Here is a 23,919-nt window from a genome sequence, read left to right on the forward strand (position 1 = left end):
AAAGATGCTAGTAATTAAATGATAGAGGGTTCAAGCAAATGAAAGAAGCCCTTGCTTGAACACAAGGTTTTCAGTTTTTAAGCAGCTTTCCTAAGGTTTACAAAGATTACTTGGTTAAGCTTCTTGGTCAGTAAATTATGTGGCATTTACTTATGATATTAATAAACTGATTTTTACAATATAAACAGAATAATAAACCTTTCATTATACTATTGAAAATAGGAATTTTTGCAGCTGCAAATACATCTTATAATTTTGGTATAATTAATGGTAATTTTTCCAGTATGTTGCACAAAACTCAAAACAACAATTGCTTTATAAGTGTAATGGTAAGTCTACAGTAATGCTTAGCCTAATAAAATACACCGGATTTATGAAGTATTCAGTCCTTTTAACTTTTTTGCACACTGAGTTATGGATTCGATCTTAAATAGATAAAAATACTATTTTTACCTATCACAATACATTTACCACACCCATCACCCATAATGATAAAGTAAAACATATTTTTTAAATATTTTTAAATCCAAAACTAAAATGTTATTCACACCAAATATTCAGATGCTTTATTTAATACTTTGTAGAAGCTCATTTGGCAACTATTTCAGCTGCAATTACTTTTGGATATGTCTGTACAAACTTTGCACACCTGGATTTGGACAGTTTATCCCATTTGTTATGACAGATCCTCATGTTTTGTTAAATATAATATATATATTATATATTAGTTTTGTTAAACTGGATGACAATCATCTTTGAACAGCCATTTTGAGGTCTTTCCACAGATGTTTGTTGGGGCTAACTTTTCAGGCTTTGGCTAGGCCACCTAAGGGCATTCTTAGACTTGCCACTCCAGTCTTGTTTTTGCTGCATGCTTTGGGTCATTGTTCTGTTAAAGGGTGAACTGTTGCCACCACCAAGTTTCACCAGTTTTGACAAATGGTTGCAGCATCTCCAATAAACGTACAAGGAAATGCATATTCAACTGACACATTGCTTCTACCTGCCTTTTAATTTCTTTTCTTTGTCAACTACTAAATAAAAGGAGTTCTTGCTTGACCACAAAGTTTTCCAGATACTTTTAGAAGTCTTTAAGAATGATTGTTGGGTTCTTTTCTTCTTAGCTGACCAAGGCCTTTCTAGTCTAGATAGTCACTTTTTTCAGATGGCCAACTCTGCAAAGGTTGTACCAAACTTCTAAAATTTAGGACTGGAAACAGTCAGAGCATTAGATATTATTTTATATTCTTGTCATGATATACGCCTTGGCGCAGTTTGGTACAGGTTCACAGACAGTTCCCTGTAGTTTTTGTTTTGACAATTGTGGCCCCCTATAGATGCAGGTGTGTGCTTTTTACAACTATGTCCAATCATTACAGCAAACAGGATGCACCTGAGCACATTTGTAGTGACACAGCAAAGGGCCTGAATACTTTTGTGAAATATTTTAATTTTTGATTCAAAATTATTTGTTTGAAACTTTTTTTACCTCTTTATCGTGGGTGATAAAGTGTAAATTGATAAGGAACAGTATCCATTTAAAATGAAATGCTTAACACAATAAAGTGCACAAAATTAAATAGGTCTGAATACTTCCTGAATCCACTGTATCATACAAGCCCCTCATGTACATAATTGATATTTTCTGTATTACAGCCATACATTGTGGAAATTTGTGACAGTTTGCGAGGGAAGATCTTTGAAAAGTTCATCGAAAGGTGTGACTAAAAACATGCTGTTCTTTACTGTTGTATTATTGAAATACAAACCTTGATTTTCCTGTTGCCTTGTCACGTTTTTTCTGTTTTTCTTTCTTTTAGTGATAAGTTCACTCGTTTCTGCCAGTGGAAGAATGTAGAGCTAAATATCCATGTGAGTTTAATCTCTGAAGCAGCTTACATGAAGCAAGTAAAAGGAAGTTATGACATAAGTGGAAAATAAAGTTTTTTATATAGGAAATACAAATCTTGGTCATCAATTGCATTACAGTCCAGGGATGGAGAAGCAAATATCTTTTGTGCCATTAGAACTTCATTTAGAATCGATGATTTTACATTAAGTCTTCTTCTCTACAGCGTCACCAAAGTGTGCACTTGGAAGGGCTATGAGCACTGTGTAGAAAGGTTATCTAAAACCCCTAATCTTGTTAGTCTTGACAAACTTATGTTTTTAGCGACCAGGCCAGTCTAGCACCTGCACTTTTTTACTATGATGCCACACATGCTGAATGTCGCTGTTATGTGCCTGCAGAAGATTTAGATCTTAGATAAGATTCCGCTTGTAAACAATATTTTTTTCCCATTTTCTTGCATCTTGTGTTAAAATATTGCATTTTTCTTCTGTAGTTAACGATGAATGATTTTAGTGTTCATCGGATTATTGGTAGAGGGGGGTTTGGAGAAGTGTATGGCTGCAGGAAAGCAGACACGGGAAAGATGTAAGTAAACAAAATAAACTCTTAAAATTTAAAGTATGTATGTAGATGTGGTCTATTCTGAAGCTCTTTAAATGTTAAACTTAGTGGTATTTACTTCAATATCAATGCTTTTTAAAAGCAAAATACATGAAAATTGTTCTTGTTTTAACCACAACTGAGTAAAACCCTTTAGAATTCTCATAGTGGAGGGTGTAGCTTTTAAAGAGAATTTTAAAATGGTCATGAACTTGACCAATAAAGCCTTGTGATGTTAAACTATCTTTACTGAAATAAGTTTGGAGATACTTGTTTTGTGGCTTAAATAGGGGCATGTTTTAGAAAGTATGTGATCAAATTCTACACACTTTTGAATGGACCACAGCTGATGATGTATGAAAGCATTTGTACACATATTTTATCTATTGCTGCACCGCAGGTATGCTATGAAGTGTTTGGACAAAAAGCGGATTAAAATGAAGCAGGGTGAGACTTTGGCACTGAATGAGAGAATTATGCTGTCTCTGGTCAGCACTGGGGTAAGTGACGTGCTTAAACATAGTCCTGTAAAATAGGACTACACCCCCCAAAGTGGCAGTAAAAATGTTTTCTCTGTTACCCTTCACTACACAGTAACTGTAAAGACATTAAACTGTAGCTATTCTACATTTTATTATCATTTAGCTTTATCTAACAAACCTAAACAGTAGGGTAAATGTGAAATTACTTTATAATGGCTACTTAGTAATGATATATATATACAGTGTATCACAAAAGTGAGTACACCCCTCACATTTCTGCAGATATTTAAGTATATCTTTTCATGGGACAACACTGACAAAATGACACTTTGACACAATGAAAAGTAGTCTGTGTGCAGCTTATATAACAGTGTAAATTTATTCTTCCCTCAAAATAACTCAATATACAGCCATTAATGTCTAAACCACTGGCAACAAAAGTGAGTACACCCCTTAGTGAAAGTTCCTGAAGTGTCAATATTTTGTGTGGCCACCATTATTTCCCAGAACTGCCTTAACTCTCCTGGGCATGGAGTTTACCAGAGCTTCACAGGTTGCCACTGGAATGCTTTTCCACTCCTCCATGACGACATCACGGAGCTGGCGGATATTCGAGACTTTGCGCTCCTCCACCTTCCGCTTGAGGATGCCCCAAAGATGTTCTATTGGGTTTAGGTCTGGAGACATGCTTGGCCAGTCCATCACCTTTACCCTCAGCCTCTTCAATAAAGCAGTGGTCGTCTTAGAGGTGTGTTTGGGGTCATTATCATGCTGGAACACTGCCCTGCGACCCAGTTTCTGGAGGGAGGGGATCATGCTCTGCTTCAGTATTTCACAGTACATATTGGAGTTCATGTGTCCCTCAATGAAATGTAACTCCCCAACACCTGCTGCACTCATGCAGCCCCAGACCATGGCATTCCCACCACCATGCTTGACTGTAGGCATGACACACTTATCTTTGTACTCCTCACCTGATTGCCGCCACACATGCTTGAGACCATCTGAACCAAACAAATTAATCTTGGTCTCATCAGACCATAGGACATGGTTCCAGTAATCCATGTCCTTTGTTGACATGTCTTCAGCAAACTGTTTGCGGGCTTTCTTGTGTAGAGACTTCAGAAGAGGCTTCCTTCTGGGGTGACAGCCATGCAGACCAATTTGATGTAGTGTGCGGCGTATGGTCTGAGCACTGACAGGCTGACCCCCCACCTTTTCAATCTCTGCAGCAATGCTGACAGCACTCCTGCGCCTATCTTTCAAAGACAGCAGTTGGATGTGATGCTGAGCACGTGCACTCAGCTTCTTTGGACGACCAACGCGAGGTCTGTTCTGAGTGGACCCTGCTCTTTTAAAACGCTGGATGATCTTGGCCACTGTGCTGCAGCTCAGTTTCAGGGTGTTGGCAATCTTCTTGTAGCCTTGGCCATCTTCATGTAGCGCAACAATTCGTCTTTTAAGATCCTCAGAGAGTTCTTTGCCATGAAGTGCCATGTTGGAACTTTCAGTGACCAGTATGAGAGAGTGTGAGAGCTGTACTACTAAATTGAACACACCTGCTCCCTATGCACACCTGAGACCTAGTAACACTAACAAATCACATGACATTTTGGAGGGAAAATGACAAGCAGTGCTCAATTTGGACATTTAGGGGTGTAGTCTCTTAGGGGTGTACTCACTTTTGTTGCCGGTGGTTTAGACATTAATGGCTGTATATTGAGTTATTTTGAGGGAAGAATAAATTTACACTGTTATATAAGCTGCACACAGACTACTTTTCATTGTGTCAAAGTGTCATTTTGTCAGTGTTGTCCCATGAAAAGATATACTTAAATATCTGCAGAAATGTGAGGGGTGTACTCACTTTTGTGATACACTGTATATATATACAGTATATATATATATAGCTTTGCTTCTTTATCTCATATATGTTTACATTGTTTATTAAAGCATTGAAATTGGCTGGTTAGGTCTTTCTTTTTTCAAAATGCTTTCCCATAACATAAAGGCTGCTATGGTTTCAGATAGGGAGCCATTATATTTATATCTATGGTTTTGGAATGGAATGTTCAACAAGCTCATGATCAGGTGTCAACACACTTTTGGCTTTATAGTGTCTGAGGGTGTTGAGACTTAAAAGTGAATAAACTTTATAATAAGGATTGTGAGTGCTCAGTATCGAATACTTGCTAATTGATATGTATGTTGTATACCAGGGAAATGTGGGTCGCTTGAAAATAGTTTGAAAAACCTTGTTATAAACTAAAGTTTGCTATTAGTAGGTTTTTTTCTGTGTTTTTAAAAGTGCTTGGCATAATGCAGTGACAGTCATTTTTTTAAGACTGTAACTGCGGTTACCTCACTCTTTTCTTTCACTTTGTCTTTAGGACTGTCCTTTTATCGTGTGTATGACGTATGCTTTCCATACTCCTGATAAACTATGCTTCATCTTGGATTTGATGAATGGTAAGACCTGGTCTCTTTTTATGCTCTGTGTATCATGTAAAGTGGTACCCTGCATCTCAGATCTCCCTAAGCAGTACGCCACTTCCCAATAGGATTAAACTGATTAACATGCTAATCTCAAACCTCCCATGGAACATCACACAAGTCTATGCAGAGGAAATGCTTAGCGTGCATACACACATACACACACAGTCAGGCATGTTTGTCATCTTTGCTGTATTATAAAAATCATTTTACAAGATTAGAACATGAAACAATTTAGAATATTTTCAGTGTTTAAGTAAAACATTTAAGATACATGGACTCCACTAGATTTCTGAAGAAGTCCTGTGGTATCTGGTATCAGCAGATTACCAGCAGGGCCTTCCCCATTAGCTACTTAATCAACCAGTTAATCAAATTCAGTTGACAGTTCCATTTTAATAGCCACACCCAGGCATAATTGCTGTCAGACCTATTGAATCTAAACATCACTTAAATAGAACTTGTCTGGCAATGTGAAGCAGGCTAGAATGTTTTAAAAAGCAGCACAGATGACACTTTTGGAACATATGCAAAAAAAGGTTATTAAAAAGCTAGTGGGTTGTGCCGCCTCAGCCCATTGGTTTAAATATTTAATAATGACAAGGTGAAAAGATTAAATAATTTTTTTAGAATGTTTATCCCTCCTTTGTCCTATTCTTTCCAATTAATTTTTTGAAAGACGTTATGCCTAGTTCACACTGCATGATTTTTGCCCTGATTTTTGCTTGCCGACTGGTCACTGCAAGATGTAGCAGCTCGGAAGCAACTCTGCGTTTGCTCTGGCATCGAAACTCGGCTCTCGATTGCTATGTGTGAACTGTTCAACGACTCGATCCGACTCGCTGAGTGCTTCCTGTAGTGTGAAAGGTGTTGCGAGTGGCAGCAAATGCTATGTGGCACTACAGCCAATGAGAATGCCAGGGAAACCTGGGGGAGCAGTTGTAAAAACATGGGACAGGGGCATAATATAGTTTCTATCAGAATACATCTACACACACACAAGCTTTACAGTATTTGTGATCTTATCATCCTCGCCAAACCATAATACCAACACTGCATTGCAAAAATTTTTATTTACCTCCAACTCACTAAAGGACAGACAATCCCTGCTGGTCGAGTAGCCCAATCCACTCGGATTCATTTATTTTACCTCTTTGCTTTTACGCTGCACATCAGTTCACAAACAACTTTAAATGCTCGCTTAATGTTGACGTGCATTTTTTGGTATGGTATTATGAAACCCCTTGTAACTTCTCTCGTGTGTTTTTGTGACAAAATATAGTTTGGGATCTTGCTTTTTCTTCAGGAAATACACCTTTCTAGTTATATTTAAAATGTTAGAATCGAATCATTTAAATGGGACAAATCAGCAAAAACAGAAGAAATTGGGTAAGGGGTAAATAGGTTCTCACAATACTTTTTCTCCTTTCATAAGATTTGGTTTAGTTTATAATTTAGTCAATGCCTCATTAAGTAGAATGATTCTTTTGATTGGTATATGTGGTACAGGAGGGTGACAGTTTCTCTTGATCTCAGCTAACTATATGAATTATTGGTTTAGGTGGTGATCTCCACTATCATCTCTCACAGCACGGAGTATTTAGTGAGAAGGAAATGCGCTTCTATGCAGCAGAAATTATCTTGGGTTTGGAGCACATGCACAATCGATTTGTTGTCTACCGAGACCTTAAGGTAAGAGCAAACTTTTTAGTATACCATCATGCAACTTGAGCTCAAGAATTTAATTTTTACTTTAGGCCTCTTTACTTTTGCTGTTTTGTTTAACTAACAAACAACACTTTTTGGGGGGAGGGGATTTGTCAACATGTATTTTTGTACATTTCAAATTATAAATAATGTGTAGGTATATGTGTATAATATGTATAATTTTACATTGTAAATGAGGAACTAATAGTTTAAAGAAAAATTATACAATGGTATTACAAAATACTCAAACCGAGTGGCTTTTTGCAAATTCAGATTTTGAATGGATATACTTTTATCAATCTATCTACACTTAATAATGACAAGGTGAAAAGGTGAAATATTTTTGTAAAGTATTTAAAAATCAGAGACTGAAATTTTCTTTTCATAAAAGTATTTAGACCCTTTATGGATACAAATCTTTTTGGATATGTTTTTGCAAGCTTTGCACAGCTGAATTTGGCCAGTTTATTCCATCCTTCTTGGCAGGTGCTTTAAGCTCTGTCAGATTGAATGGTGAGGATCTGTGAACTGCCATCCTCAGATGTTTCCACAAATGTTCGTCTAAGTCTTTTTTGAGGCTTTGGCTGGGACACTCCAGTACATTTTGGGGCATTCCCTGGGTCATTGCTTCGGATTATTCTCATTTTAAAAACTGAACTGTCACCCCAGTCTTTTGTGTCTTTCTGTAAGGATGTTTCTGTGTTTGGCTATACTTATTTGTTCCCCAATTCTTGCTGGTCTCCCAGTCCCTGCCAATGAGAAGCACCCCACAGCATGATGCTGTCACCACCCTCTTTCACCATTAGGATGGTATTAACCAGATGATGTGCAGTGTTTGTTTTTCATCAGACAATTCCTGTCTCATCAGACCAAACAAGGCCTTCACATGTTATTTAACAAACTCCAAGTGGACTGTTGAATGACTTTTACAGTGGCTTCAGTCTTGCAACAGGTTCTTCCATCTCTGCACAGGATTTTTGAGCTCTTTTAGAGTGATCATTGTGTTCTTTCTTACCTACCTTATTAAGGCCAAGCTTCTTCCATTCAAAAGAATTGAGGCCACTTTGGTCCTAGGAACACTCAACGCTTTTTATGTTGTTTTATCCTTTTCATGATATATGCCTTACCATGTGAGAGCCACAGACTGTATCTTGGCCTTTATGGTTTAGTTTTTGTCCTGACAATACAGCATAAATTGTGCATCTTTATGGACACAGGTGTGTGCCTTTCCAAACTATATCCAATTAATTTAAATAGCAACGGGGAGTTCTAGACTCTCAATGATAAATAAAGCAAACAATGTGCACCTGACCACAATTTTGAGTGCCACAGCAAAGAGTAATGTTGTAACAGATTTTAGTTTTTTGTGTAGAGTTTAAAAATGTACTCACTTTGTAATTACTATTTATCTGCTCCTATTTTTTCCTTTCTTTAGCCTGCCAACATCCTCTTAGATGAGCATGGTCACGTTCGTATCTCTGACTTGGGCTTGGCTTGCGATTTCTCTAAGAAGAAACCACACGCCAGTGTGTGAGTGCATTATTTTTTATTTGCTTAAGGAATCATGCTTAATGTATCATTAGGCACTTATTAGGATGTTATGATGGCCTTAACTAGTTTTATTGAAGACAAGTTTAACAATGATCCCAGGGCTAGTGCCGTATTGCCACATATTTATGATTGGTAGGTCTTAGAGAACATTTTTTGAAACAAGCATTAAACATATATTGCAATATTTTCTCTACATTTAAATGAATGTTGTTATTGTTAAATATTTTTAATGTTGTATTTTAAACCTGCAGCCCCATACACATACATATAAAGAATACATATTAATTTGACATGAAATTAAGTAAAAAACTATTTTTTTCCAAAGTAAAATCTTCTGTAATTAAAAATGCGGCGCTGCTGTACATTTAAACTGAAACAAAGTAAGCTGACTCCATAACCCTTTAAAACTTTTAATTTGATTAAGACGATATTCTAATTATTAGTAATAAATATAAGGTAATTCTATTTTTCTCCTTAATAATGGCCCTTAATGGAACCCCCATTCACTCTGCACAGGCACCTCTATCTGCCAATCAGTGTCCTTACACAGCGTTTGAAGACCCTGTGCACATATTCGGTCATCCCGCCCTCAGGCATTGCCAATTATGCCCGCTAGATGGCGCCCAGCCGACCGGTGGCAACATCGAGTTTTGAACCAAGGAGTTCAGAATCTCGGTGCTGGTGTGCTAGCAGAATATACCGCTGCGCCACCTGAGCGCCCGTTACTTAAAAAAAAATTAAGAGTGGAGTTGTTACAGTTTAAAGCCTTGACATAATTATGCTTTCAATGAAACAGCAAGAAATAAAAAATCATGGATTATATAAATCCAATTAAAATAAACAAAATAAAGACAGCTGTTACATGCAAATTCTTTTTGGTTTTGTGTTTAATCATTAGATACAGAGCTTTGCTGGTGGCATCCGGCATAATCCTATAATCCTAATGCATGGCCAGAACTTAGCAAGGCGTGGGAATGAGATATGCAAAGATGATATGTTCTGGTTTGGTTTAAAACTTGAAAGAGCAAACATCCACTTGTGTATGCTTTATGTTAGCTGTGGCTAAAATGAAAGGATCAAGTTGCCATACCTTATTGTAGCCACAACCTGCATTTCTCTTCATTAGGATTAGGATCTTGTTTCCATGTCTTGCTAAGTGGTTGCTATGCATTAGTTTTTATTTATATGGGGTTTTCCAGCAAGCAGTAATGTTCCTGATAACAGAATGTCTATGGTACAAAAATGCTTATGTACTCTATGAAGTTTAGAAACCTTCATATCATATCTGAGAAAGTAAAATCAATTGTATTTAAAATGACTTTTTATTCATGGATTTTGATCTTGCTTTACTAAAAAAAAACTGACAAAAAACACATCATTAAAGTATACTGTATTTAGTCAGTATTACTCTGTTCCGAAGATTAATGGGTTTGTTGAAATTACCGTAAATGGACAAAGTAGTAGAGAGATTCGCATTTTTCCACCCTTTTAAATCTGCATTGCCCTTCTACTCCTAAATGATGAGTAGTTATTGCTACTTGACACATTTGTGAAATGAGTAAGTATAATTAAGGTATTGTTACAGATATATGGTACTCCATTTGAATTGGTATTTGTTCTTTTACAGGGGAACACATGGCTACATGGCACCAGAGGTCTTGCAGAAAGGGACAGCATACGACAGCAGTGCTGACTGGTTTTCTTTGGGCTGCATGTTGTTTAAACTTTTGCGAGGGTAAGAAGTAGAACTAATTACTTGTGCAACAGCCTAATCTTATACCTCCTTTTACACATGTGCTCTTTGCTAGGAATTTAGTGAAAATTCTTTGGCTTGGAATTTTACATGCCAGATAGAGTAACAACAATTTTATTTTCAAAAGGTGATTTAAACTTAAAACAATTATAGCTTAATGTATATGTTAGGAAAAAAAACAATACATGAACATTTAAAAACACCTACTGAGGTGAAGTTCAAAATCAACACAGTAAAAAGAAACCAGAGGGAACTATAACAGTCAGCCAATCCATCAAGTACGTTTTCCAGATATCTGTAATGAACTGCATGTTTAAGGTTTTAATGAGGTTCAAGTCAGGACTTTGACTAGGCTGATTCAGAACCTTAATTAACTTTCTTTTAAGCCATTGAAAGTGGACTAGTTCTTGTACTTCTGTACTTTAGTCTTGTTGCATAACCTTAATATTACAAACTAATGGCAAACATTCTCTACAAAACAATTATACAACTACACACTACCCCCATGTTTGACTGTTGGTATGATTTTATTGTAGCATTGTGTATTAGCTGAGCATGGACAAGGCTTTAGGGTCATCAAGGTGTTTTTGGCAAATATGTTGACAAGCTTTTATGTTCATATTATTTTCCTTTGATTTTGCAGCTCTCTCATAAGGGCCATTTTTCGAAATACAGAATTATAAACGCTGTAAATTGGGGGGGTCTGAGGGAGTTATGCAGTGTGTTTTTTTTTTTTCTTCCTGTGCCTTTTTTAAAGTGTTGTTGATGTGCCCTTGGAGAAATGTATTTTCTCTATTTGAAGACAATAGCTCTTATTGTGGCTTGCTCTAGTCCCAAATAATTTGAAATGGCATTGAAACCCTTTCTAAACTTTTTGTCATCTCTTTTTAAATTTCTTTTTTTTTTTTTCACTATGCTGGAAAAAAATGTTAAAATTCACCGGGGCTGGCAGTATTCAAGCCTTTATATCCTTTTTTGCACATGAACAGTTGGTGTTGAATTATTTATCTTGCTTCACTGAATAAAATTGCTTTCTTGTATAAAATTTTGTTTGAAGATCTAAAACAAATTGTGAAAAGTATGCAAAAATAGAAAACAGAAATACAGCACTGAAATACCCCAGCCCCTTATAAAGAAATAATCTCACATCGGAGATGTATTTAGAGAGTTCAAGACATGAAACATCAGCCGACTGCCGACAATGAATTTAATGTGGCATCACAAATTAGTACATAACTTCACTTGAATGTTTAAAGTATCAGTGTTATAGAATGTATTATAAGAGATTCTTATGCATCAAATCAGTTCTATAAAGGGTGCAATCCAGCAAATTATGATGTGAAGCCTGCATGTGTAGACAACAAAGGTTGTTACATGAATATTAGAAAAAAACAGTAAAGGTAACCTGGTATTTACACAGGTTTTGAGTCTAAATGAGGCTATGACTATCTCTCCATGTCGCTTTGTATTTCACTTTCTCTGTATTTCAGTTTGTTTCTAACACCTGTTTGATGTTAGATGTAAAGATTAAATGTCAGCTTTCTCTACCCAAGAGGTCAACTCAGAGGATTCACAGAGTAAAGGGAGGGAGTGGGTAAACTGGGGGTGTACACTGTTGACACCAGCCACAGTAGCAGTTTTAAGAAACAGAGCACAGAGAGTATTGCCTAGTGCACCCTGTATTTTTTTTTTCAACTAATTTTGAGAAAATATGAATTTCATCTTGATTGGCAACTCTGTGTGCCTCTGAAAAGCACTTGTTTAGTTATCATGACCAGTCATGGTGCTTATATTATTTACCAACATTTTTGCTATCAAGCCATGTGGTGTGCACTCCCCAATGACCAGTTACAAGGCCAGCCATTAAAAACATTCACTGAGAGTGATAAAAAAATCGAGACTGCACAGTTATTTCAAGTGTTTTCAACAACATTGTGTAAAAACAGTGTTTATGTTTATTTTTAACAATTGGGGCAATATTTATTATTGGATGTTCTCTGTCGTCAACTGATAAATCATGCTGTGACCTCATCAGTGAGTGATTATGTATTGTTTTTATCTCCCGTCATCTCACATTGACAAGTAATTGAGTAATGTATTATAATGTTAAGTTTAATGTTATGTTTTGTGCACTGGGTTCTAAGAAGGGAGGATTCAGACATGTCTGTTTACTGCGAAGGGTGTTTACATTAGGCTGCAACATAAAAGCATTCTTAATTCTAATTTTCATATTTAACTCTGATACGGATTAAAAAAGGCCATAAGTAATGTAGTATTTAATGTGTATGCAGAACACATTTATCTACAGCTTTGCTCTCTGCATTTGTGTTCCTAGCTCTGTCTGTTCATTAACAGGATTTTTAACTTTTCTCAGGCACAGTCCATTCCGGCAGCATAAGACAAAAGATAAACACGAGATTGACCGCATGACGCTTACTATGGTAAGACTATTTTTATAGGATTTGGGCAGTTTTGACTGCATGTAACAAAACTAAATGTGATTTACCTGATTACCAACTTGACTACCAAATAGTAAATCTTATAAACACTTCTTCCCAGCATCTTGTCTCTTAAAGTTTAAATATGGCTTTAGTTTCTCAAATTATTAATATATAAATGTACTACATAAATAATAATGCAGTCCCCCAATTGCTTTAGTAATGCCAAATAGTTGCTTTAAATTAAGTAATAACACCATAACTTCTGGCAAAAAAAAAACAACACATTGACGCTTTACATTTTACAGCCTAGATTTTAGCTCTCTTGATGCATGCTTAATAATCCAGGTACACAAATCCACAAAGTTGAATCAGTTCATCTGGACACAAGTTTGTTGTAGAGATACGTTTCGCCACTCATCCAAGTGACTTCTTCAGTCTGAGCTGGTGGTGAATACCCCAACCTTATATGCAGCCGATTTGCATATCGACCGATCACCGCCCAGTGCATAACAATGGAACCGTGATCAGGTCCATATGCAAATCACAATGAGCATTAAATACAATGGCCATGTGTGCCTTTTACACATGATTGGGGTATAGCTCCTATTACGGCGATGTAACAATGGTCTTGTATGATGTTACATCCCTCTTCACGTGCATTCCGGTTGCTGAAGCAGTGGAGGTGGTCCGTAGGAAACTACAAGGCGACCCCACTCTGAGCAAGAGGACCACCCTTACCATGGACCAGGTGTGCACACTCTCAGAACTGTGTCTTCAGTCCACCTATTTCTTGTACAGAGGACAGTTCTACAAACAGAAACATGGGTGTGCTATGGGGTCCCCAGTCTCACCTATTGTTGCAAACCTGTACATGGAGGACGTGGAAAAGAAGGCACTAAGGTCCTACTTAGGGACACCACCGAGTCATTGGTTCAGATATGTGGACGACACCTGGGTTAAAATAAAATTCGAGGAAGTACCACATTTTACGGACCACATCAACTTGGTGGACAAACACATCAAGTTCACAAGGGAGGATGCAAGCAACAACAGTTAAGCCTTCTTAGACTGTGAAATTGCTATTCAAGATGGGGGACGTTTGAAAGTAAATGTGTACCGCAAACCAACACACACGGACCAGTACTTAAAGTTTGACTCCCATCATCCATTGGAGCACAAACTAGGAGTCATCAGGACGCTGCACCACCGGGCGAACAGCAACCCCACAGACACTACGGCCAAGGATAGAGAGAAATCTCATGTCAAGAAGGCCCTGGGTGAATGTGGTTATCCCAACTGGGCATTCGTAAAAGCAGGAAAAATGCCCAAACACGGCTCCAGTGGAAAACCAGTGGAGATTCCGTATGTGGCGGGAGTAGCAGAACAATTGAGACGGATATTCTCCACCGTGTTTCAGTTGCTTTCAAACCCCAAAACACGCCACGGGAGAAATTAGTTTACCCTAATGACCGGGTACCTCGACACAAACAGAGTAACGTAGTGTATGCTGTTAGGTTCCAGGAGGATTGCCGGGAACGTTACATCGGGGAAACAGCGGTTTACACTCACCTGCAAGCCAGCGGCCACTCACTTAATGATGACGATGTGCAGATCCTTGACAAGGAGGACCGCTGGTTTGAACGGGGAGTCAAAGAGGCCATCTATGTGAAGAGGGAACGACCATCTCTGAACCTGGGAGGGGGCCTGAGAGTACATCTCTCACCATCTTACAACTCTGTAATAGGAGCTATACCCCAATCATGTGTGAAAGGCACACATGGCCATTGTAATTAATGCTCATAGCTTTTAGCTGTTCTGAACTGGCTTTAACTGGATTTAAATGTCAGTAATGGTCTTTTACACGTAGATCTAATAATCTGTTTATGTGCTGAAAGTAGGATGGCACAGTAGGATGCCAATAAAACATACAGTAGTAATTAAATCCTATTTGACCTGTGTTCAGTTGAAAACTGTACAAATACAAGATGCTTTGACTAATCAGTTTTATTAATTAATTTTGTATATACATTCGGGCGGCACGGTGTCTTAGTGGGTAGCACTGTTGCCTCACAGCAAGAAGGTCCTGGGTTTGATTCCCAGGTGGGGCGGTCCGGGTCCTTTCTGTGCGGAGTTTGCATGTTCTCCCCGTGTCCGCTTGGGTTTTCTCCGGGTGCTCCGGTTTCCTCCCACAGTCCAAAAACATGCCACCAGGCTTATTGGAAACACTGAATTGTCCTATAGATACCTAGCCGCTAGATGCACAAACCAGTGCATTGTAGTGCCGGTCCCAAGCCTGGATAAATAGGGATGGTTGTGTCAGGAAGGGCATCCGGCGTAAAAACTGTGCCAGATCCCGCCAGCAACCCCTAACAGGAAGAAGCCTGAAATGCCGACCCCGTAATCGAAAAACGGGACAAAGGCTGAGGAACAAGAAGATTTTGTATATACATTTACTGAGCCCTTTATTAGGTAAAACTGGTGATTAGTAATTGATTATTTTGTAAGCTACACCTACCATACAGATGAACTTTGCAGGAATAGACCATAAATGCCTGAAAGTCCATCTGTTGCCATCTGTTGTGACCCCCATAAGACCCCTACTGACTAGATGATGTTTGGGTGGTGGACCATTCTCAGCACATGTAGTTAGAGACTTTTTTGTTAATGTAGTTCTTTGTATGTAGTTTAGGGGAGAGTTTTAAATTGCTACAGGTGGACTCCAATTGAGGTCCAGAAAAATCTCAAAAATAAATAAAGCAAACAGGATGTACCTGACTACAAACTGGAAAGCCACAGCATAGGATATGAATACTTTTGTAAATAAGAGATTTTAGTTTTTAACTTTTATTAGATTTCAAAAAAAAAAAAAAAAAACCTCAATATTTTCACTTCATTAGGGGTGATTAAGTGTAAATAAATTGTTAAAAATTGCAATTATGTCAATTTGCTGGTGAGATAATACTGTATGTCATCAATATCAAGCCAACAGTGTCTGTGATCAGAAAGTGTCTACTTATGCCTAGTTCACACTACACGATTTTTGCCCTGATTTTTTGCGCTCGGCGACTGGTCAGCGATTGATTTTCCGGGTCGGGAGCAACTTAGCGTTCACTCGGCGATCAAAACTCGGCTCTCAGTCGCTAAGTGTGAACTATCCAACAACTCGACCAGACCGGCTCGGCAACCGGATCGAGTTTTCTAGCACGTCAGATATCTGATCTCAGATGGGCAACTGGGAATGAGTGACATGTCGAACAGCCAATGAGAACGCAGGATACAGCGTGAAGGGAAATGCAGAAGAGGATATAGTTTATATCAGGATACACCGGCACACACACGTAGTATTTCTGATTTGATCGTCCTCTACAAAACATAACACCCACGCTGCATTACAAAATTATTAATTAACATCCACTTTACTACAGAACAAGCCATATACTGTTTGTGTTGCCAAATCCACTCAGATTCATTTATTTTTCCTCTTTGATTTTACGCTGCACATCAGACCACAAACACTTTGATCACTCGCTACTTGTTGACGTGCATTTTTGGACGTGGTGTCATTAAAACCCTCGTCACTTCTCACGTGTGTTTTTGTAAAGAAGAAAAAAAAGGAGACCAGAGAAGATCGCCTGCAATTCCAGTTAGTGATAGATCGTGTAGTGTGAAACCCCCTGTCGCCGATCAGTCGTGTAGTGTGAAATATACACCGACTGAAAGACTCCCGGGTGCAAGAGATTCAGTCATGTAGTGTGAACTGTACAGCGACCTGACGACTTGGAAAGTCGTGTAGTGTGAACTTGGCATTACAAGATTAACATGCATGGTGCCTTAAAAATTGTCTCTAAATGGTACCCTACTAGCACTCTAGGTGTAGTGTTCCTAATAAAGAGGACAGTAACTTTAAACAGCATTTGAAAAATCCCAACATTACTACTGCATACCAGAACAACACTTCCTTGTCATCACCATGTTGGCATCAATGTGAAAACTGATCCACGACCCAAAAAGGATCTGGCCAGTGGGGGTCCCTTTCAATTGTCAAATGCAGTACACGAAGTGTCCAGAGCAACTGATTTACTGGGTTACAGTCATTAATTCTATACCAACAATGTGTATATGTAGTTATCAGTGAATACAGGTACCAGATAGGTGTACATAATAAAGTACGGTACATGTATCAGTGGGTGTATGCTTATATTGGTGTCCTTTAGTTTTTAATACCTATTTTTTCAATGCTTGCATAACTCTAAATGAAAGTAAAGTGTCTCGTCTAAGTGTGCCGGATGCATTACTCTGAATCTTTTTGTGGCTTTAAGAATGTGGAGCTGCCAGACTCATTTTCTCCTGAACTCAAATCTTTGTTGGAGGGGCTGCTACAGAGAGATGTTGCTAAGAGGTTGGGCTGCCAGGGTCGGGGGTAGGTAAACCATTTTATATGTGAATGCGTCAAAACCATGTTAAGTAAATTTATAATTTTACTGGTTTGTGTTATATTCTGAATTTGACTGTCATTATTTTTAAAAGCACTTGTGTGTGTACTAAGACCTATTAGCTTAGAAATAATACTTTATTGCAGCACTGGCACCTGCTGGTTGTACATGGTGATGTCCAATGTATTTTTTTTTCCCTCTGATGCAACCTGTAGGGCGTTAGAGGTAAAAGAACATCTGTTCTTCAAAGGAATCGACTGGCAGCAGGTCTATCTACAAAAGGTAGAATTATAAAATTCTGTAGTGGCTGTTGCTGTTTAAATGTGTGCATCATGTTAAGCTTAATGAAACATATCTACGTTTTAGTGTTACTCTTTACATTACACTTATTTAGTGCTTTGTTATTTTGTGGAAAATATATAGATGTGTGTGTATGTATGTATTTATGTATGTTTTTTTATGTACGTGTATATAGACACTGATCAGGCATAACATTATGACCACCTTCCTAATATTGTGTTGGTCCCCCTTTTGCTGCCAAAACAGCCCTGACCTGTCGAGGCATGGACTCCACTAGACCCCTGAAGGTGTGCTGTGGTATCTCGTACCAAGATTTTAGCAGCAGATCCTTTAACTGCTGTAACTTGCGAGGTGGGGCCTCCATGGACCAGACTTGTTTGTCCAGCACATCCCAGAGATGCTTAATTGGATTGAGATCTGGGGAATCTGGAGGCCAAGTCAACACCTCAAACTCGTTATTGTGCTCCTCAAACCATTCTTGAAGCATTTGTACTTAGTGGCAGGGCGCATTATCCTGCTGAAAGAGACCACAGCCATCAGGGAATACCGTTTCCATAAAAGGGTGTACATGGTCTGCAACAATGCTTAGGTAGGTGGTACGTGTCAAAGTAACATCCACATGGATGGCAGGATCCAAGGTTTCCCAGCAGAACATTGCCCAAAGCCTTCATCCCATAGTGCATCCTGGTGCCATGTGTTCCCCAGGTAAGCGACGCACACGCACCCGGCCATCCACATGATGTAAAAGAAAATGTGATTCATCAGACCAGGCCATCTTCTTCCATTGCTCTGTGGTCCAGTTCCGATGCTCACGTGCCCATTGTTGGTGCTTTCTGCGGTGTACGGGGGTCAGCATGGGCACCCTGACTGGTCTGCGGCTATGCAACCCCATACGCAACAAACTGGGATGCATTGTATTCTGACACCTGTCTATCAGAACCAGCATTAACTTCTTCAGCAATTTGAGCTACAGTAACTCGTCTGTTGGGTTGAACCACACAGGCCAGCCTTCACTCCCCACATGCATCAATGAGCCTTGGCTGCCCATGACCCTGTCGCCGGTTTACCACTGTTTCTTCCTTGAACCACTTTTGATAGATACTGACCACTGCAGACCGGGAACACCCCACAAGAGCTGATTTTTTGGAGATGCTCTGACCTAGCCGTCCAGCCATCACAATTTGGCCCTTGTCAGACTCAAATCCTTACGCTTGCTGTTCACTTGCTGCCTAATATATCCCACCCACCAACAGGTGCCGTGATGAAGAGATAATTTATTGTTATTCACTTCACCTCTTGGGTACATAATGTTATACCTGCTCGGTGTATGTGCTATTTTGGCGCATTGCGCTCACTATTTTTGCGATTGAACTTTGACCTAGTTTGCCACTGACCTTTTCGAAGCGCCTTCAATGAGATGAACTGTTTGACGTAGTAAAAGTGACTCAGGCTGAATGAACAACGCCTAATGCAAACATTTACATTTTCAGCATTTAGCAGACGGTTTTATCCAAAGCAACTTACAGTACTGTGACAGTATACTGTCTAAGCAATTGAGGGTTAAGGACCTTGCTCAGTGGCAACCTGGCAGTGGTGGGGTTTGAACCAGCAACCTTACTCGCGCTGCTCATCGTATTTCACTGAAGGTTCCTAAAACGAACACCATTTTTGGTCAGTCATCATTTCAAGTGGCTGCAGCCATAGACTGGAACAAACTGCAAGAAACTCTAAGGCTGGATACATTTATTTCTAAGACATCTTTTAAAAAACAAATTACAGATATCTTAAGAGATACATGCAGCTGTATGACAAATTGATTCTTCTTTTATACTGTTGCTGGGTGATTCTGCTATGTGTTATTGTATTGTGATCATTGTTGTGATCAATGTCTTATGTAAATTTGTTTGTATGATTGTTCCTCAAGAGGCTTTGCCTTTTGCCAGGCCGCCATTGTAAATAAGAAGCAGTTCTTAATGACTTGCCTGGTTAATAAAGGTTAAATAAAAAATAAAAAATAACTTCTTGGCTACAGCTGCCCTTAATTTAACAAGAGTAACATGACTTATTGTTTTAAAACGACGATCGAGGAATTCAGTTAGTGAAGAAAACATATGAGTTTAGTGTTCCTGTGTCGTTCTTTTAGTACATTAAACCATGTTAAACTTTTTTAACAATAAGAGTTTTAGTCTTTCTCGGAAAAGCTGATTCTCACGATTTCTCAGCATGCCGAGCTATAACAATATTAAAAGTGAAACTGAGAAAAAAACAGCTAAACCTAGATGTATGTGGATGCTTTCATAGTAAATTTGACGGTTATTTCACACAAATGCATATTCATGTTGTAGTGCACTTTGATGACGTTTTACTGCATCGCTTAAGCCAAGGGCTGAGCAAAGCAGCTGTTTAAGGTTTCTCATGTGAATGTGCCTTTAGGTCACAAACTGATGGGCAGACATTCTCTTACAGGATTACTTATTAAAAGTAGAAATCATGGTTTCATCAAATATGACATGACATGTATTTTGTGTTTACTTGGCTTATATTGGTTTAATATTTGGTCTAACATATTTTGATCTGAAACACGTTGAAAAAAAAACAAAAGGAGAAGAAACTGGAGAGGGGAAATACTTTTCATAGCACTGTATATGTTATTTTTGGTCACAGTATTCTCCACCCCTGATTCCTCCACGGGGAGAAGTGAATGCCGCTGATGCCTTTGATATTGGCTCTTTTGACGAAGAGGACACCAAAGGCATAAAGGTACATCAGAGCTAGACTAACTTTTTTTGTACTGCCCTTTCCAGTTTTTCTGAAATATTTGTTGTCCTTGGGTGCTTAGTGTGTGGCTAGCCATGCACTAATCTGCTCAAACCAGATTAAGAGGTGTGTATGTGTTTTTAGTAGTGCCTACAAGTTAAATCTTGTGTAATCAGATTCTTGATAGCCAATATCTGTTTTTGTCAATGACTTTTAAAGACAATTTACACAATATCAGATTTTTTAAATCAAATATTCTGAGGTATTACATCTGTTTCTAATATTGGCTTACTTTCTGGTTCTTCTAAAACATTTAAAGAGGTAATTTAGGTGGTAATAAGAGATGAAAAGTCATGCTATTCAGAACAGTGACATGACTAATAAATAGAGATGCATGAGTACCGATACTGGTATCGGGTATTGGCCCGATATCGCGCTCATTAACTTGTACTCGTACTCGCAAACGAGGCTCCGATACTAAACATCCGATACTGTGTGCCTAGTGCACGTTGCTGGGTTATGCCTAGTTCACACTACACGACTTTCTGATTTGTCAGGTCGCTGTACAGTTCACACTATACGACTGAATCTTTTGCACTCGGGAGTCTTTCAGTTGGTGTGTATTTCACACTACACGACTGATCGGTGATAGGGGGTTTCACACTACACCATCTATCCCCAACTGGAATCTCAGGCGAGCTTCTCTGATCTCCCAAACTACGTTGTGTGTTTTTTTTGTTGTTTTTTTTACAAAAGCATTCATGAGAAGTGATGAGGGGTTTAATGATACCACGTCCAAAAATGCACGTCAACAAGTAGCGAGTGATCAAAGTGTTTGTGCGCTGATGTGCAGCGTAAAATCAAAGAGGAAAAATAAATGAATCTGAGTGGATTTGGCAACACGAACAGTATGGATGTTCTGTAGTGAGTTGGAGGTTAATAAATATTTTTGCAATGCAGTGTTGGTGTTATGTTTTGTACAGGATCAAATCAGAAATACTGTAAAACTTGTGTGTGTGCCGGAGTATTCTGATATAAACTATATTAATTAAGCCCCTGTCCCACCTGTTTACACTCCTCCCCTGTGTTTCCCCTCACACTGTATCCTGCGTAGGCCACCCAAGAAGGATGGGCCCTGCTGAGTCTGGTTCCTCTCAAGGTTTCTTCCTGTAATTTTCAGGGAGTTTTTCCTTGCCACAGTCGCCCTCGGCTTACTCAACAGGGGTTTTTTGTATCTGTTGGTCCTGGATTTTGTAAAGTTGCTTTGAGACAATGTCTATTGTAAAAAGCGCTATATAAATAAAGTTGACTTGACTGCGTTCTTGAGAGCCGAGTTTTGATCGCCGAGCGAACACAGAGTTGCTCCTGAGCCGGCAAATCTAGCGCTGAGCTCGGGAGCAACTCGGCGTTCGCTCGGCGATCAAAACTCGGCTGTCGATCGCTAAGTGTAAACTATCCAAAAACTCGATCCGACCGGCTCGCCGAGCGTCGGATATCTGATGTGAGATGTGCGACTGGGAATGAGTGACATGTCAAACAGCCAATGAGAACGCAGGATACGGTGTGAGGGGAAACGCAGGAGAGAAGTGTAAACAGGTGGGACGGGGCTTAATTAATATAGTTTATATCAGAATACACCGGCACACACACGTTTTATAGTATTTCTGACCTGATCCTCTACAAAACATAACAACAAAACACCAACATTGCAAAAATATTTATTAACCTCCAACTCACTACAGAACAATCCATGCTATTCGTGTTGCCAAATCCACTCAAATTTATTTATTTTTCTTCCTTGATTTCATCACATCAGCGCACAAACACTTTGATCACTCGCTACTTGTTGACGTACGTTTTTGGACGTGGTATCATTAAACTTCTCGTCACTTCTCACGTGTGTTTTTGTTTAAAAAAAAAAAACGGTATTCTAAATAGGTATCGGTATCGGCAAGTACAAAAATACATGTACTCGTACTCGGTTGGGGAAAAATGGTATCGATGCATCCCTACTAATAATGTAGTAAAAGTCATTTTGGACTGGAGAAACATGATGGAGAAAGATTAGTTATGGCATATTTGTTTTGATAGCATTCATAATTTAAATGAAAGGTTATATGGTTTGTAAAATTAAATACAGTTGTTCCCACATAATGAACGTTGCTTGTATATTATTATCTAATACGTTAATATGTTTGCCAAGGCATTAACTTGAGAAATTTGAGAAAAATTGTCAGAACAACCCCCTCCCCTCGATATTCAAGTAAGGCTTTGCCCAAAGAGCATTTTTAGCCTCTTTTCATGTGTGTTTTTCTCCTTTTTCATGCCCATGCATGTTTTGTTATTGTGTTTCAGCTGCTGGACAGTGATCAAGAGCTGTATAAGAATTTTCCCTTAGTGATCTCAGAGCGTTGGCAACAAGAGGTGGCTGAAACGGTGTATGAGGCAGTCAACAGTGACACAGATAAGGCTGAGGCACGCAAGCGGGCGAAGAACAAGCAGCAAGGCCATGAGGAAGGTAATGCTCTCACAAGTACATACACATTAAAAGGATGTAGGATGTCAGCAAGTAATATTTTATCTACAAGTCTATTTTGTCATTACTGTAAACCCCATGGCACTAGATGCATGAACAAAACACTTGATAGTTTGTTGCGGAAGCACTAGCGCTGCCTGTCATGTTGCGCTAAGCTTTAGTCATAAACATGCTAAATAATGAATTTATTCATTGTGTTAAGCAATGTACTGCAGTAAATTTTAAAAAGGTTGCTGAAATTTCAGCCCAGTGAACCAGATGGAATTAAATTCCTGTCTCTAATTGCTTGTTGAGTGCTTTGAAAATTACCATCTGTAGTAATCAAACTTATGCAACATATTTTCTGCTAAAAAAAATTTTCGACTTTCGATGGTTAATTTTTGAAAATCAGTTTGGTGTTAATGTGTTTTCTCATCCGTTTCTTGTGGGTGTGTAGAGAGTCTCCACTTGTGTATTGGCATATATTGTGATTTACTTTGGCTTTATTTATTTATTTATTTTTGTATTCCTTCAGAAGGACAGCACTAGGAGTTATTTTGCCTATGCTCCAACAGTGTGACACAAAGTACATGCCTACCTGCAGTTCCCATATGTTTTCAATTGAAAATGTATGGCACATTATAAAGAGAAAAATCAAACAGTGATGACCATGTTGAGCAGCTAAAGTCTTGAAACCAGCAAGAATAGACAAAAATTCAATTAGCAAAAACTGCAACAATTAGTGTTTGTTCCCAAACAATTAAGACATGTAATTAATAGAAAAGATGAAATAACAGTGATAAACTGTCTCCGTCTCTCTGTCCCTGTGTTGCTGGCATTAAATTTAAAATGTGTTTATATTTACAAAATATAATCAAGTTGGTTAGTAAAAATCTTTTCTTTGTACTTTTTTATATGTTTTTTTTTTTAATTAGTTTAAAAAATGTTTAAGTGAATGAAGTATTTAAAGGAGATGGTATTTGTTTTTTAATGTTACGGCTGATCAGTATATGCAAGCTTTTTTCTTCATAGTGG

The 23,919-nt window shown here is 38.5% G+C and overlaps 1 protein-coding gene across 2 annotated transcripts in view; it reads left to right on the plus strand.

The window, feature by feature from the left end:
• The window catches only part of grk3 (G protein-coupled receptor kinase 3), a 69,075-nt gene that overhangs the window by 39,337 nt on the left and 5,819 nt on the right, over positions 1–23,919 (plus strand). For both annotated transcript variants that reach the window (XM_063013656.1, XM_063013657.1), the window contains 13 exons: positions 1,657–1,718; positions 1,821–1,872; positions 2,346–2,437; positions 2,853–2,952; positions 5,325–5,403; positions 6,989–7,119; positions 8,570–8,664; positions 10,313–10,420; positions 12,813–12,879; positions 17,199–17,299; positions 17,528–17,594; positions 20,277–20,372; positions 22,725–22,887. In XM_063013656.1, coding sequence (XP_062869726.1) covers positions 1,657–1,718; positions 1,821–1,872; positions 2,346–2,437; positions 2,853–2,952; positions 5,325–5,403; positions 6,989–7,119; positions 8,570–8,664; positions 10,313–10,420; positions 12,813–12,879; positions 17,199–17,299; positions 17,528–17,594; positions 20,277–20,372; positions 22,725–22,887 — 1,213 coding nt within the window. The remainder of the gene's footprint in view (positions 1–1,656; positions 1,719–1,820; positions 1,873–2,345; positions 2,438–2,852; positions 2,953–5,324; positions 5,404–6,988; positions 7,120–8,569; positions 8,665–10,312; positions 10,421–12,812; positions 12,880–17,198; positions 17,300–17,527; positions 17,595–20,276; positions 20,373–22,724; positions 22,888–23,919) is intronic.

This window comes from Trichomycterus rosablanca, chromosome 18, assembly GCF_030014385.1.
Source record: "Trichomycterus rosablanca isolate fTriRos1 chromosome 18, fTriRos1.hap1, whole genome shotgun sequence".
NCBI classification, from domain to species: domain Eukaryota; kingdom Metazoa; phylum Chordata; class Actinopteri; order Siluriformes; family Trichomycteridae; genus Trichomycterus; species Trichomycterus rosablanca.